General features: G+C 44.8%; 1 protein-coding gene across 2 annotated transcripts in view; it reads right to left on the reverse strand.

The window, feature by feature from the left end:
• The window catches only part of TOPAZ1 (testis and ovary specific TOPAZ 1), a 2,616,805-nt gene that overhangs the window by 270,614 nt on the left and 2,329,775 nt on the right, over positions 1-16,416 (reverse strand). For both annotated transcript variants that reach the window (XM_069648829.1, XM_069648828.1), the window contains one exon: positions 10,404-10,569. In XM_069648829.1, the coding sequence (XP_069504930.1) occupies positions 10,404-10,569 (166 nt within the window). The remainder of the gene's footprint in view (positions 1-10,403; positions 10,570-16,416) is intronic.

The following is a 16,416-nucleotide window of genomic DNA, read 5'->3' on the forward strand; positions in this document are numbered from 1 at the left end:
ATTCGATATTTTTTTTTCCCGAGATTTTTAATTCGTGCTTTTTTTTCCGAGATTTTAATTTTCGAGATTTTGACTATAAACCGTTTGAGATGGATTGGCACATGGAAATAAGCGTCCTGAAGGTCCACAGATACCAACCAGTCCTGGAACTGAAGGGCCTGAAGGATCCGAGAGAGAGTTACCATCTTGAATTTGTCTTTCCTGGGGAATTTGTTCAATTCTCGCAAGTCCAACATGGGTCTCAGTCCTCCGTCTTTCTTTGGTAGGAGAAAGTAAGGGGAGTACCAGCCCTTGTTCCTCTCCGCTACAGGTACCGGTTCTATGGCACCTTTCTCTAGCAGGTCTAAAATTTCCTGCAAGAGGAGCGGATCTGGAGCTTTTTGAGAGCTGATCCCCGGTGGATGACTCTGAGGTATGCGAGAGGAGAGGCAGGCAGTAACCTTGTGCAACTGTCTCCAATGCCCAAGCATCTGACGTGTTAGCCTGCCATTCCGCCAGATGTTGAGTTAACCTGCCTCCTACAGGTGTCTTGTGAGGGAAGTCCTCAGTGTGGTTTTGGGGCGGCTGAGGCAGATGCCGATGGTAAAGAGGCACCTGCTGTTGCTGCGGCTTTTGAATATCTACCCCGTCCACCTCGGGTAGTTCTTTGTCCCCTTTGAGCCGGTCGTCCTCTACCTCTTCCGAATGCGGAGTAGAAGCGAAAAGACTTGCCTCTCGCAGAGGTTCCTGTGGGACGAAAAGGTGTCTGACGGATTGCAGCGCCTAGGGATTTTGCTGCTGCCTTTGATGTTTGCAGTTTTTCTAAACTGTCATCCGCCTTTTTCCCAAACAAAGAAGAGCCATCAAATGGCATGTTCAAGAGCCTGGCTTGCACATCTGGGGCAAAACCAGACTTTCTCAACCAAGCAAATCTCCTGGTTGTTTTACTTGCCGCCATTGCTCTGCTGATACTGTCAGCCGAATCAATGCCCGCCTGGAGGGATTCGCACATAGCGTCTTTACCGTCCTTTATGATATTTAGGAACGCCTCCCTTTCTTCTCCCTCCGGGATGCAGTCAGCCGCTGTAGAAGCACACTCCCAAAGTGTATGGCTAAATCTAGCAAGGGTGCAAGTAGCATTAATAGATTTTAACACCATGCTACATGCCGAAAAGACTTTCTTAGCCATAGCATCGTATTTTTTATCATCCCTGTCCCGTGGGACGGTAGGGTAAGCAGTCTTGATGTCAAGTAGAAGATGCTGCCTGTAAACCAAGACTTTCTGGGGATGGATGTTTGGACAAAAACTCAGGGTCTGCAGAAGATACCCTGTATTTACAAGACAGTTTTTTATTTACTGCCGGGGCGACATCTGGGGTTTCCCAGTTCGTCATTATTTTTCTTTGAAGAGCTTTATGAAAAGGTACTACAGGATCCTCCTGTGGACCTTTATCAAGAATATCCGTGAGGTCATCCTGTTGGAAAGCCTGTGAAGGTGTTGACCACTCCATAAATTCTGTGATCCTGGCCATTAAGTTTCTATAAGGGGTTTCAGCATGCTCCCCCGGGTCTGGCCTAGCGAACTCCACCTCTGGGGAAGTGTCTAAACCACTTGCCTCATGTAAGGAATCATGGAGACCTTTAATCTGCGTTCCTCTGAGGATAACTCCTCTTGAACTGGGGTTGCAGATCCCTGCAACTCAAATGTCTCTTCTTGGTCAGACAGTTCTCCCTCTTCCATAATTGAGGACATTGTTCTCAATTGGTCTGAACTCACAAAGGGTGTGAAACCCATCTCCAAGGCAGAGGGTGCCAAACTTGTCGTAATCGGCCTCGAAAACGTCGATGTCGTCGACGTCGAAGGCTTCGAACGTGGCGTCGAAAACAAAGGTGGAGGCCTCGAGGTCCTCGATAGAATCGGAATTCTGCTTGAGGATATCGACAATCTCGACGACATCGAAGACCTGGGAATAGCCACTGGGTGCGCCGCAACCGTGACTTTCCTTGGCGTCGACGCCGGTGTTGAGGATGGCGTCGAGTCGACAGACCCGTGTGTCGAAGGTCCCTTCGACAACGGCGTCGAAGACACTGACCTCGGCGTCGACGGAACCTTCGAAGAAGGATTCGAGGTCTTTGCTTTACTCGAGGGTTCGTGACGCGCTCGAGAAGCTTCCTTCGCCGGGTGCTGCGACTCTTGGCGTTTTGGACCTTCGGGTCTTTCGACCAGAGCATCACTCTCGGCAGTCTTCGAGGGGGTCGAGGCCGCTTTCTCGAAGACGCTCATCATATTTTTTCGTAATTCCTCCCATTCAGCCCGGGAATTATGTTTCGTGGGGCAAGGGATTCTCTTAGGTGAAACAGAGGAAGAGGAGGACGAAGAAGGGGATCTTCGGCGTCTCCTTTTCGAGTGCTTCGATCTCGAGGAGTGATGGGACCCGCTTCGAGACCTGGAGCGCGAATGGTGACGAGGAGACGAATGTCTCGACTTCGTCGAGGAAGAAGAAGCTTTAGAAGTCTTAGCTTTTTCCAGCTTCCCCCTACGCTCCTTCAGGGCCTTAGCTGTCATGGACATACAGTCCTCACACTCCGAACAATGGTGTTCAGCTCCCAAACACCACAGACAGACCCTGTGAGGGTCCGTCAGCAACATCTTTTTTCCACAGTCTCTGCATTTTTTAAAGCCGGACCGAGGGGCCGTCGGTTCAGACGAGGAAGCCATCGAGTATGGATTGAGTATCTCGAGGAAAATATAATAATATCTCTACGAAACTGAGCAACGATATTCCGAGGCACTGAGTAAGCGCGGAAAATCGGAACTGAGCAACAGACGCTGCGCGTGGCCTTTATAGGCAGGATGACGTCGACGTCGATACGGTGGCTGTCGAGGGACATCGACTCGGCGGACGTCGACGCGCAGCGCCCTCTAGAGAAAAAATTTCCGAGGCCAGCAAAGCTGGAAAGAGATATCTAAGTTAAGGAATACGTCGGAGGACACAATCCCTTCGAAATTAGGTTATGTTAGCATAGGTCCTTTTGATTTGACAGACTCCACTAGAATGTCGTTATTTAATATTTGATGGTCGAGACTAGTCTCATCTTAGTTATAGGGCAGAGCAGGAGTTTCTCCAACCATAACAATTTCAATAAAGGTTTTACAAATTGTATCCATTGTGTCAGTGTCATACTTGCGATAACATGCCTTCTCTACACTGCTCAGTGCGAGCAGGCAAAACCCATTTTCTGGAGATGGTGTCTGAACCATTTAGGTCAAATATGGGCAATCTGACCGAAAATAATTTGACCACACCATTGTACACAAAGCACATTTTGTATTCCCTACTGATTTTCTAACCAATTACTACAAGCACATCATTTAAATAGTAGGAGCTTAACACACATTAGCATTGAAGAGGCGTGCCTCAGCCACCCAGAGGGCTTGGAAGGCAAGGCTTAGCCACTAGTACAGACCAGCATTCCGGTCAGCTATTAATTCATCACCCAATGCAACTCCACGCTGCCCCTCAATCCCTCTAAATATTCACTTACCTCATGTCCCGGTCTCCCTAGCCGCTATGGACATAGAAATGCCAAACTCTGGCGTTTCCCATCCCCATTTCTATGCAGCCTTTTATGTTTTTTCATGAGGAACTGATTGTGCTCTTCTCATTTGCCACTTCTTAATTAAAAAGGCAATAACCATAGCACCATTGAAGGTATGCTAGAATGCGAATAGCTAGAGTAGCTTTCCATAGGGGGCTGCTTTACTGGCAATAACAGTGCATCGACCTTCATAAAAGCCTTTGTTTCGTTTCAAACTTTTTCTTTGTCTATGGGAAATTACTGCTCTGGAAATCCTGCATGTATGATCTGGTACTGCTGGCTGCCCCGTCTAACCAATTTACATGTCATAATCCTGACCAACTACTACACTATAGGTACACAAGGATCAACTGGACAAAGATGACTCGTGGGTGCTTGACACGATTCCCCTACAAACGGAACCAAACAGAGTACCTAGGTACTTAAACTGCATACATCAAAGTAAACAGTAAAGTTATCTTGCATTTTCACTCTTTCCTCGCTAGTCAAATCCAGCCCCCCTATCTCTCATCCACCAGAGTGCCTAGAAACAATGTTAATGGCAGTGGAGCAAAACCCAATATAATGTAGCTATTGCTCAAATCAAGAAACTGATAAAGTAGTCTGTTACAAATGGTAGCTGAAGCGCCTTGCTCATGTACCAAGAGCAATATTAGCCTTCGAATAAGTCTAGAAAAGCTAGTATTGCCCCTTACCCTCCCAACAAAGGTTTGATCACCGGGTCCATGATTAGAAATCTCTGGGTATTAAGCGTGTTATAAATAACCAATTACAATTACTTAAATAATGTAAATGACAGTAACTAGTAGGCAGCCAATCTGATTTCTTAAAATTAATCTCTCTCCGAATTGCTTTATACAAAGCAAAAAGAACCAAGGGAGAGGGGAAAATTTGTGAAGGGAGGGGGAAATAGAACAAGACAAATAAAAATGCAAATTTTACAAAGGCGATCATAAGTGATGCTAGTTGCTCCATCCTGCCTTCCTTGTGCACCCATGCCTGTGGCCCTCTCCCATAAATCGTGAGCACATATACAACTCACATTATAGACCGGCTTTGCAGTTATTAATGGCACATTATAGGCAGGCTTTGCCATTGTTAAGGGCACATTAACAGAACTAATAAGAGGAATTATTTGTGTAACAGCCAATCAAGATGCCCTGCAAGTTCCTAAAATTGGACATAGAAACACATGGAAACAAAGATACATTGGGAATCCTAAAGAAGCATCATAGTCTGAAAAAAGGAGGATTATTACAGGACAGGTTACCCCTGATCCAATACATCTTCCTATATGTATTCACTGCTGAACGGAAATGCTGGTCAAAAGAGATTGACAGCAGCTAAGAAAGGCCATAATGAGGACAGTCACTCACCAAGATTTGACCTCTGACAGATTTTGTCTCCTTGGCAAGTGACAAATTGCAGTTTCTCTTAGTTGGCAGTACAAATGTAACCAAGCAAATGGGAGGGCAATATATGTGTCATTAGCCACACAGGATTTTCGCTCAGGTAGTTTCCCAGTGCCGCCTACTATTGTTCTCGCACAGTAGGAATGGAGAGGACAACATGTATTATAATGGTAAAATAATTCTTTAATGATACTAAAACTAGGAAGATACTAAAACTAGGAAGGAGGTAGTTGAAAAGGGGCACATCACTATAGATGGTTCATTGAAACCAAAGTCTGTACTAGAAATTATATTATGCTGTGTAATGTAACGAGAGCTCATGCTATAATAGAACGAGGACAGCAATCTAATAGAAGTTGCAAAACAAGGGATCCATGGTAGTCTCTTTGCAACCTCACCAAAGTAATGTATTGTTTTCCCTCTGTGAAAGCATCCTGAAGAGGGATACAGACAACAGATTCCAAATAAATTCAAAACAATCAGTTTTAATAACTTAAATGACAGGATGGAAAAAGGCCTAACTTGCCCTATGCTAATGTGGAATTTCCCTACCTAAAGATAACGAAGTAAAGTCTGAGTAAACGAGTTAAACTTAGGAATCTGTCTGTGTCCAAAACCTATGCCAGCCCTCACACCTAATCTATAAAATATGTATGGATGAAAGAAACCAAAAGAAACAGTCTCCAATAAAGTTCAGAGCTTATTCCAGGTCGCAGCTTTCTCTCAGCTCCCTTCTCCAAGTAAAAAGTCTGTTACACAAGAAAAAGTCTCAAAATGTCCCTTTCTTGTATTTAGGATGCAATAGTCTTATCCACGTCTAGGGGTATCCTTTCCCCTCGAGTCAGGACTTCCCTTGCCAAGTTCCAACTAGCACAATTTAAATGACCTTCAAATGAAAGACTTCCAGTCAGGACCCTTCCCCAAGTTCCAAGTGCCACAATTCCAAAAGAAACACAAAATGTCCTTGCCTTTCACTATTTAGTTAATGGCGTTTCAATTGTACAGTTCAGATAATTGTATGGCTTTCACACAAGTTGAAAATGTCACTGTAATCGCTTGTTTGCCTGTTCTTTTCAAGTCATTAGCACATAAATATATGATGGTTTGCATGGATTTAAACTTTATTTCCTCCTTTAGATGTGAAATGTTTAATGCTGTTTAACAGCAACGGTTTAATTCTGTTGAAGAGCAACGTTTTAATTCAAGTCAGTATTCAATAAATTGTTCTCTTGGCTTAGGGTTTGTTTTTATCTTCATATAAAGTTCAATAGTTGTTAGTTTCACTTTAAATTAATAGTTCAATATGCGGAGACCTTCGAAAACGTGTTTCTTGCCACACACGACCATTTGAATGCAAAATATTCCCATTTGTTCAAGAGGAGACAAATATAACTGCTCATTCCACTTTAATTGAATAGTTAGGTGTACAGAGACCTTCGAAAACGTGTTTATTGCTGTTCTCAAACAGTAAGCATACAATTGGATTGTCTTTGCTTAAGGACTACTCCAATGGCCCATTCTGAAGCATTACCTTCAACTACAAAAGGCTCTGTGGTATGCGGTTGGCACAACACTGGAGCCAAAGTGAAGGTATTCTTTAGGATGGTAAAATCTTGATCATCCTTCTCTGTAGACCAGGAAAGGATCACTCCCTTTTTCCAACAGACAAGTTATAGATTTTGTGAAGAAATGGAATGAACTTCCTACAGTAAAAAGTCTTGTCCCAGAAAACATAGGACTTCCTTAACAGTACTGGGGCAGGCTAGTCAAAAATTATATTGATCTTCAGGCTGGGGGGAGGGTGGTCAATCACGATTCCTTGGACCAAAAGATGGAGTCTAGTCTTTGACTGCTGCAGTGTCAAAGAACCACTTCTACAGCTTAGCAAATAGAGCATTGTCCCATCAAAATATCATCAAGACAGATAATGACAGAATGGAACAATAAATCAGGATCTATCATGACTCCCTTCATTTTCATTCCCGCAACTTGGGGGCCTGATTTGGGGTTTATTCCCTATTCGAATTTCCTTCGGAAACCTTATGTGACAGTGCTGTGGTAACTTGGGAGCTCTAAATCCATATTTTCCATGTCACTTCTCTTCCGGATCCATTCCAGGTTTTTGGTAGTCAGTAAGCTGCCTTAATCAAAATACTATGCTTTCCAGAATGCCTGGACCACGGCTTTATCTCCATCCATGCAGGTCAAGATTGGGTGGAGATGAGGAGCCCCTGTGGCTGGCAGGTGCTCGCAAACAGCACACCTGAGGCATGTGCTCGTTAGCCAGCTTTAAAAGCCTCAGTTTGCGTCAGTTCAGCACTAATTATTGTTGCATTGCTTCTGTTTGTGCCTGGTCACTTGTTATTATGCTGTGTGTTGTGTCTAGTTTCTTATTTGCTTGTTCCTGGATTTTGAATTTAGTGTGCTTATTAGTATTTTCTACATCCTGGATTTCCTTTCTGTTTTCCTCTGTTTTGCTGTAAGCACTTTCCAGTGGTTTTCTTTTCCTGTGCAGCCCAGTTTGTGTATTTTATTCCTTTCCCTATTTTGCATTGTAACCTTAATCATGTAGAGAGCACTCATTGAGGGATTTCCTATTTAGTACCCTTTTCCTTCACTGGGTGGCGAGAGAGGTGGTTTTTCACTTTTTCGTTTTCCATGCTCCTGTTCATATACTTTCTCTGGAGTCTGTTCCTAGTTTTCTCTTGCACTTCTCTCTTTGTTCCCTATTGATTGCTAGGTGGGGTGTGCCGTTGTATCCCGCTCCTGTGTGAATGCCTAGGTTTTCCTCACTATTCTGTAAGCAATATTCCTACTTGTCCAGAATCTTATGTATTAAGTTATCCTCCCTTTGCTGTTATAGCTTTTATGGGTCCCTGTTTGTTTAGCAGGGTTCATTGGCTGCACTGACATTCCAGATGGTGTGTCTTGTCCTTGTGCGCATTGGCTTTAAGTTACCTTGTACAATACCATCAGGGTGTTAGCTCACAGATCCTGTCATTGCTTGTCCTGTATGTGGATGTACTGTTGGCAATACCTGTTACAGCAATTGTGGATGAGGAGCTTGCTGACTTTCTTTGTAATCATAAGGCGCTTCCAAGTGCTTACCCCAAACCCCTTTTCATATATTTGTATTCTTAGCAAGCTCTTGCACATCCTGGGTTTTAGTGTACATGTATCTTGGTTGCTGAGTGCTGTTTGACACAAAGCTATGCAAATTGCCTTGCCATAGCCAATGCATTTCTGCTATCATGACAGGGTATTTGGCAGACCACTTCTGCAAAAGTCAGTCCGAATGGGCATCAGAGATTATTCAAAATGGCTAGAGGGTGAAAGGCGATCTTCTACTCTTCCCCCAGCATAATCCATATAAGGCGATATGACCCTTTTAGATCTAACGTAGTAAAGATAACCTGTACAGCTTCCAATATGTCCTTAATCAAAGATAAGGAGTACTTGTCCCCAACCATTTTCTTGATCGAGTCCCCTGAAATCCAAGCAGACTCAATTCTGTTGTGCCATTTTTCGGGATGAAAAACAAGGAAGATGCAGCAGGGGATTTAAATTCCTTTAGTAGGCCATTCTTTAAACTGATTTAATCCTGGAGCTCAAACTTTGAACTCATCTGAAGATTTGTGCAAACATTCAAACCACTTATACACAGTTTTTGCTGTGTCAAGTTATATTGAAAATGCTTCTTAAAAGCAGACTTAAAATTTGTGTGATGCGTTTAAAAAAAAAAACGTTTTATCTTTATTCCAGATTATAACTAAGATCTGTATTTAATATTTAATTTCTGTTTTATTGAACTCGATTGATAATGTTTTAGGGATATAGTATTTCTTGGAGTCGAGGAGTATGAATAATGATCATCATGAAATTTTAAGAATTATGACATTTTTAAATGCTTGACTTTTATAGCTTAACACGCCGAAATAAAGTATTATGATGATAATGAAATTGATTTGTAGATATTAAGTGTGAATGCTAAATCATCATACCTCTGTCTTGAAACAGAATGTTCTGATGCAACTGTTCACTTACCTTACGGTAGTTAGGTTTCACCGGATCGCTGTGAAGAATTCACAACATTGTGAGATTTATTCTGAAGTCTCATCCAGAATCGCACTGCGAGATTTGTCCTTGGCCTCAATCCCAGGGATCGCATCTCTCCAGGACTGAAATCTCTGCACTGGCTCCCAGTGGCTGCGAGGATTAAGTTCAAAATCCTCTGCATTGCCCACAAGGCCTTCTAGGGACTGGGGCCTCTATACCTTCAACTCTCTCTTCCTAAAAATCTTTCTTCGAGCTCTTCGCTCTTCCGCCTCCAACTCCCTCAGGGTCTGTCGCTTCTCCAAGCAACGAGTTGGTGATAGATCACTTTCTACAGCCTCCCTGCCCCCTGAAACTTGAGGAGAACCATCTCCAGTTCCAGAAGCACCTCAAAACCTTTCTCTTCGCTTCTGCTTTCTCTCCTCCTCTCCCCTGCTGATTTCCTGGCGGATATTGAAATTGCATTAGTTTACCTGGCCACCCTCTGATCCCATGCCCAGGTCCCCTTCTCCGCCAGTCGCACACCTGCACTGTCTTCCTGGCAACCCCCGCACTTAGGACTGTTTCTGTATCCCTACAGTCTCCACAACCAGCACGTGACACCTGATGCCTCCACTTACCCTTTTACCCTTGCACTTGCCACCTGCTGGCCATACTTTTCTATTGTTATTTATTCTATTATCCCATGTACTGCACTGTCCCCTCCCTCTCCCCCCGCACTTTCCCCTCCCCCTTCCCATGCACATGCACATTCTGAATGGCACCCGGCCTAGTAGGATCGTCGTCTGTCGTCCCTCTATTCCCCCTCCCTTGCCTCGTCGCGCCTTGAAACACTTGTGTATAGGCGCGTTATAAATGCCTTATCATATCATGAGAGAATCGTTTTGGTGTAAGAAGAATTTTTAAAATAATCTTTTTAAAGATACGGTTGCTCAGGGACATTTGTTGGCCGCCTCTAGATCGGTTCCGATACTACCTTGTAGTTTACTGCAGAGTCAACCCGGAAAATAGAGCAGGTACCCTCCTTTAATGGCAACTTTGATTTGAGAAACCAGGGTTCTGTATATTTAAATACTAATTTGCTTTCCAGGGTGAAATTACCTTGATCCCAAAGCCAAAAGACGATGTCCTCCCAATTAGCTCTGATAATCCAGTGTAGGCTTATGTCACCTTTGTCAGGAAACCCATCATATTCCATGTTCTTGAGCTCCGACCAGGAAACTATATGCCTACGAAAAACAAGGTTTAACACAGGCCATGTGCCTCCTACCCACAATAGACACACTTTAGATGACTCCAAATATGGTTCGGAGTTGAGGGATGGGAGGAGTTGAGGGATGGGAGAAGAGGTAAGCTTACCTTTAAGCACCCAGAACGCACCATCTAAACTTCCACTTTTGTACAAGATTTCTGCAGCAATATTAACCACTTGACATCTTGTTGCTTTGCTCTCTTCACCGATAAGTCCCTTCATTACTGTGAAATGTATATGCATGTCACGTAGCTTGTCAATCACCTTCTTCCCCTATAGAAGGAAAACGCAGTAGTTACGTCAAAACCTGATGAGAATAGATGTAATTATTATTTCTAAGTTACACGCAGATAAAGGCAGTACATTACTTGATAAAAATAAGCATTTATTGTACATTTTTTATACATTTTCCTCCCTCCACAAATTACAAGTAATATTTTGTTGGAGTGTAGGAATGAAAACACTAACAGCTTTAGAGTGTAAGGTCCACATTGCTGAGCAAGACCATTTATTATCAAGGGTGGGAAAGCAATACCATTGGTACGAAGGCTTGAGAAACCACAAAGAGCTCCTACTTCATCTCAACACTTTCAAAGGAGACCATTTTGAGAGGAAATCTTTTTGGTCAACACCCCTTAAAAAATGAAGCCAATATGAAACTGCAGGTAACATGAAGATTATTAATCAGCTTGACCATTAAGATGTGTGGAATGTGGATTCCTTGTAGATAATCCCCAAAAGGGCAACAAGCAAGTCCATTGAAAGAAGCATCCTGTGTAGCACCATTAGGAATTCTAAAATCTCTGTATAAAATAAGCAGACCATGTCACAGGACAATCATGTGAATCATGCTACCATGTTCTGGGCAACCCATCAAAAATACCATGTTAAAATTAAGACTGTGATTATAGCGTTAACCGCTGAAACTAAACAACCGCACATAATATCTTTTCCCAGTGGCAACCTAGCTCCGCCCACCTCAGCCAGGACTCTAATACTAGGAGTCATGCGCCTCGTGGCAGTGCCTGCAAGTGCTGTTCAGATGCAAGCACTGCCTGCACATTTCCTATCACCTTTCCGCCCCCCATTTCCAATACCTCCTGCTGACAAATTTAGACCACATGGCTACATACACTCTAAAATCTGCGATGCCTCTGCATGCAAATCAACTCCTTATGACTTCACAATCTGGCGTACCGATTCCTAAGCAAAAGTCTGACGAAACGAGGAAATGCAAATAAATAACCCCCAAAAGGCCAATGGTCAAAATCACTAGATGTGGACATTAGACCATTTCGGCATCCAAAAGAGTAAATACCAACCTGCCTTGTTGATGACTCTCCAACGGAAATCCCTGTTTTATCCCTGCAACAAGATCATTGCCCTCCGAAGACTTGCATCCTATCAGCTAACATATCAACGGAATGCCTATCCACTACGATTGTGACCAGTCTGCCCCAACACCACATACCTGATGCTGAATTGTTAGCCTGCGCAACCCAACTTCCTATCACAATTAGCAAGGAACCCAAACTGACAATCAGAAACCATCAGTGCTCTCTCCCATTCCTTCTCAGTTATACCTCCTTCTAGATCGGTCTCCCATCTGGCTTTCAAAGACATTTTTTGAAATGTTCAAAGACATGCGCTAGGGGTTAAGTCTATCCGCCAAATGACGGTATATTCTGGACACTGGTCTCCAGCAATCACTTAGACTGTAAATTAGGGTCAGCAAGGGGGCCGCTTACGGTACTTTCTACCACCTATCCCATCTCTTTTTAGCCACCTGTCTAACCTTCTGGTACCATAGGAACTGCCCCCCCGGCAATCCCTCTTTGTCCGCAGCTATTCAAACCCTCTGAACACGCCTTCATCGTGCATATCTCCCCAGGTGTAGATACCCCACCTTTTCCAGTACGTCACCACTGCTAAATCTGTGTCGATTTTGCAAAACATCAGCGGCTATTGGAATCTCAGGAAAGTAGGGTTGCCTGAGCTGCATTAGCACCCTGACTCTGTTCCACACTTGCCTTACCAGTATTACTATCATGGGGGAATCCACAGGCAGTCCAGTGGCACCCACAATACTTCTTTTAGCTGTGCTGGAGCCACTAACTGCCATAGTAGTGCAGTCTCCGACGTGGTCTCATCTGAGAGCCATCTGGTCACAAAGCTGAGTTGTGCCGCTAGATAATATTTCTCCAAGTTCGGCAACTGTATCCCTCCCTCCCTATATGGCAGAGTCAGTGTGGCCAGCAACAATTTGTGCCATGCGGTGCCCCACATGAACTCCCGCAGCAGCACCTGCAGTAGTCGAAAGAATGAGGCACTGCTATAACAGTGTACTTTATGAAAGTAGTATAGAAACCGCGGCAAAATAATCATCTTGGTGACGACCACTCTGCCCATTATGTATAGTAGCATTATGGATACTTCATGGATTTCCGTATGCCTCTCACCACAGTAGCAGTATTTTTCTTGTGCATCAACTCTGATGTGTGTCTAATATTCACTCCCAGGTATTTCTAGCTGCCACTTTAGTCCCACCCTCGGGAGGTCTTCCACACTCTTTCCTCTCAGTCCTGCCGGCGGAAAAAACTGATTCCAGACACCCTTGCGTAGTTATCTAGCACCTCCAGTATTACCGGCACATTGAGATGCGGTCCTTCAAGTACAGTAGTACGTCGTCCGCATATATTGAAATCAGGTGGCTAGATCCTCCAACCCAAATTCACGCCTCCAAGAACTGCTTTCTAAAGTAGACTAACGGTTCCAGTCCCACCACATAATATTGGTGATAGCGGGCATCCTTGTCTTGTTCCTTTCAGAATATCCCAGCATGGTGATACTACCCTCCCCGACTTAACCCTTGCCACTCGTGCGGTTTATAGTATATTTACCCATCTAATAAAGTATTCTCCTTAAGCACTGCAAGTAGCCATTCCCAGTATATCGAATGAAACGCCTTTATGGCGTCTAATGAAATTATTGCATAGTGTGCCTGTGAGTCAGCTGTTTGTGCCATAATATGCTGTAGTCTTCTCAGGTTTTCGGCCGTGCTACGACCTGGTATGAAACCATTCTGGTCCTTATGCACTATTTCTCCTTCAACCTTCGATAGTCGCTTTGCCAGTATGGTCGTTAATATCTTGACATCATAGTTTAGCATTGCTAGTGGGCGGTACGAGTCACACTTGTCCGTGGCTTTTCCTGGCTTGGGGATTGGGATCACTAGTGTTTCCCTCATGCTCTCTGGTAGTGTCCCTTTGTCATACACTTTCTTGAACACGTCGTGTAGGACTGGGATCAGGACCGGTGCATATGTTTTATAGAACTCCAGCAGGAGTCCGTCATTACCAGGAGTGTTGCTAGTGGCCAGTGATTTAAATCCCTCACTCACATCTTCAGCACATATTTCTCTTTCTAGTGTCTCACAATGTGCTTTGCCTATCTTGGGTAGTCCTATTTCCTCCAATGTGCCCAGTATGTCCTATTGGGGACCTTCAGTGTCATGGATGTACAGGCGGGAATAGTACTCCATAAAGACTTCATTAATCGCTTGTTGTGATCTATTGGTTGTGCCGATGGCATCCTTAAGTACCGTCGTTAAACGTCTCGGATGCTCCCGCCTGCACAGCCACAACAACAGTCTACCCGGACTATCTCCCTCCGCGTGTACCCTGGTGGTTTTTGCAACGTAATAACATTTCGACAATCTCCCCCAAGCTTCCTAGCAGCTGCGCCGAGTCTCAGCTAATTTCAATTCCTCCTCTCTGGTTCCCTGGGTGTTGGCCTCCATGTGATGGATCTCCTCCTCCCATCACTCCAGATCTGTTCTCAATGTTTTCCTAATACCACCCGCGCTAGCAATAACCTACGCCCTTATCACTACTTTCAACGCCTCCCACACTGTGCTCCAGGTCTGGACGCAACCCACATTCCTTTCTATGTATTCATCCAATTTGTTTTTGAGATTTTCTCTAATTGCCCAGTCTGTGAGCGCATCAGTGGGCATGTGCCATTGTGGGATGGGGGTCTGGGTCCCTGCATCTTCCAATCCAGGAGGAGTGAGGAGTGATCCGAGACCGACCTTCCTAGGTATTGGGCCTTTTCAATTGGTGATATATGGTATTTGGCCATAAATACATAATCAATTCTGGTGTATAAGCCATGGGGCAGAGAATAATAAGAATAGCCACGATCGGAGGGGTGCAGTTCTCTGCACACCTGTCTATAGGCACGTTATAAATGCCATATCATAACATAACATATATCTCCATACATCTGCTAAGTCTAGGTTCTCTATTGTCGTGTTGGGTGCTCCGGAGGCTGTCGCCACCGGGCTCTTTGGTATGGTAGACCTGTCTAGGTCTAGATCCCTAACACAATTATAATGTCTCCCCCACAAATGAAGAAACATTCCCGGAATGGGGCTATTTTGGCATACACTGTGCTGAGGTGCGATGGGATCCCATGATTGGTGAAGTAGGAGTTTACTATACATATTTTCGTTTGCTCAATGTAGCCTCGTAGTATCAGGTATCTGCCCTCCGTGTCTGCCTCCATCCCCAGCAACTGGAAGGGTACATTAACATTTATCCAGGTAAATACGCCTCAGGCAGATTTGGAGTACGTGGCTCTGTATCCCTGTCACCCCAATATTCTATCACCTTATCCATAGTGCCTTTCGTGAGATGTGTCTCTTGCAATAAAGCGATCGACAATTTCGATTTCTCAAGTATGAGCCCATCCCTCTAATGTTCCAAGTTAGTACCTTAATATTAGTAGCCATATTTCTACACTGTTATTTCCCTGCCTCCTTCCACCCATTCGCTGCCCCCCCCCCCACTGAGCACACAACCATCTCCCTCCTCCATCCCAGCAAACCAAGCCACCTTCCACTGATCGCTCTCATTAATGACCATTTCTCCCCTTCTGCCATTTCATGTGAAGTGCGTATAACATTTCGAACAACAAACATAACTAAATAACTACACGCAGCTGCCGCTACGTTCCTGCGGTGCTCGGGTGCCCCCGCACCGCTATGGCCCATCCAGGTCTTTGCGTGCGGGTTGTGTTGCACCGGCAACAGGCCGGCAATTATCACCTTGTGGGTTAGACCGGTGAGCCCTGGTCAGGAGGTCCAACAGTCTTCCTGTCAACTTAATTATTCAACACGTCTACAGTGAGCATTTGGCATATGTCAATTAACCCCAAACAGAAATTTGTAGGAGATCCACCATGCACCCCAGCTCCCATCTCCTCCACTGGACTGGGTGCAACTCATGTGACAGTTTCCTCTCCTCTAGCCAAGTTGTTGTGCTCCAGCCACATGTTGGCCGCAACCAGAGTATAGTTTCCAAAAAGACAGCCCTTCCCTTTTATATCACCTTCAGCCGGGATGGGTACATCAACATGTATTTAAGGTTTAACTGTCACAGCTTGGCCTTAATCGAGACAAAAGAGGTCTCTGTTTCCTTCAGTCCGGTCTCGGTAACAGCCACTCTTTCCGCCAGATTGCGGATGTCCTGTTGCATTAGTTGCATATCCAACTTCACTGCTCCAATTTCCGTGTCTATTAATGGCTTGCAGCGCCGCTATAGCTTCCAGCAGTTAGACTTCTTTGTTGCCATCTTCACGGGCCATCTGGTCACTCTGTGCCCCAGCGTTGCTCAGCACAGGTTCGCAGGTCTTGGCTGCAGTGTAGGAGTCCACGATTGTAGCCTTCTTGGTCCCCTTGGGTGGGGACATGCCCTTCTTCGTTGGTGTCAGGGTAGGCTAACTGTGGGCTGTTGCCTATGCTTCTTGACAATGAGTAAGGTTGTTTCTAGGCGTGCGGCAAGCAAGCACCAGTCGGTATAGATCTCGGCCAGGTCATCATCTTCCGTGGTCAAGTTGTTTGTAGTTTGGCGCAATTGCAGCTGTGCTGAGGGCAGTGTTTATCGTAGCTTGGCGTGAGGCTATGCAGCCTCCCGCATTCAAGTCCTGTCTGGACAGTAACCCAGGGCGTTCAGCAGGTTGGCGCAGTGTTGCGCTATTACTTGTTCTGTGCAAGTCTTTTCTGCGCCTTCAATACGTGACTGGTCTATCCCCAGTGAAGGTTCAGCGGCCCGCTTCTTG

Source organism: Ambystoma mexicanum, chromosome 2q (genome assembly GCF_040938575.1).
Source record: "Ambystoma mexicanum isolate Mex_15411 chromosome 2q, UKY_AmexF1_1, whole genome shotgun sequence".
In the NCBI taxonomy this organism is placed as follows: Eukaryota; Metazoa; Chordata; class Amphibia; order Caudata; family Ambystomatidae; genus Ambystoma; species Ambystoma mexicanum.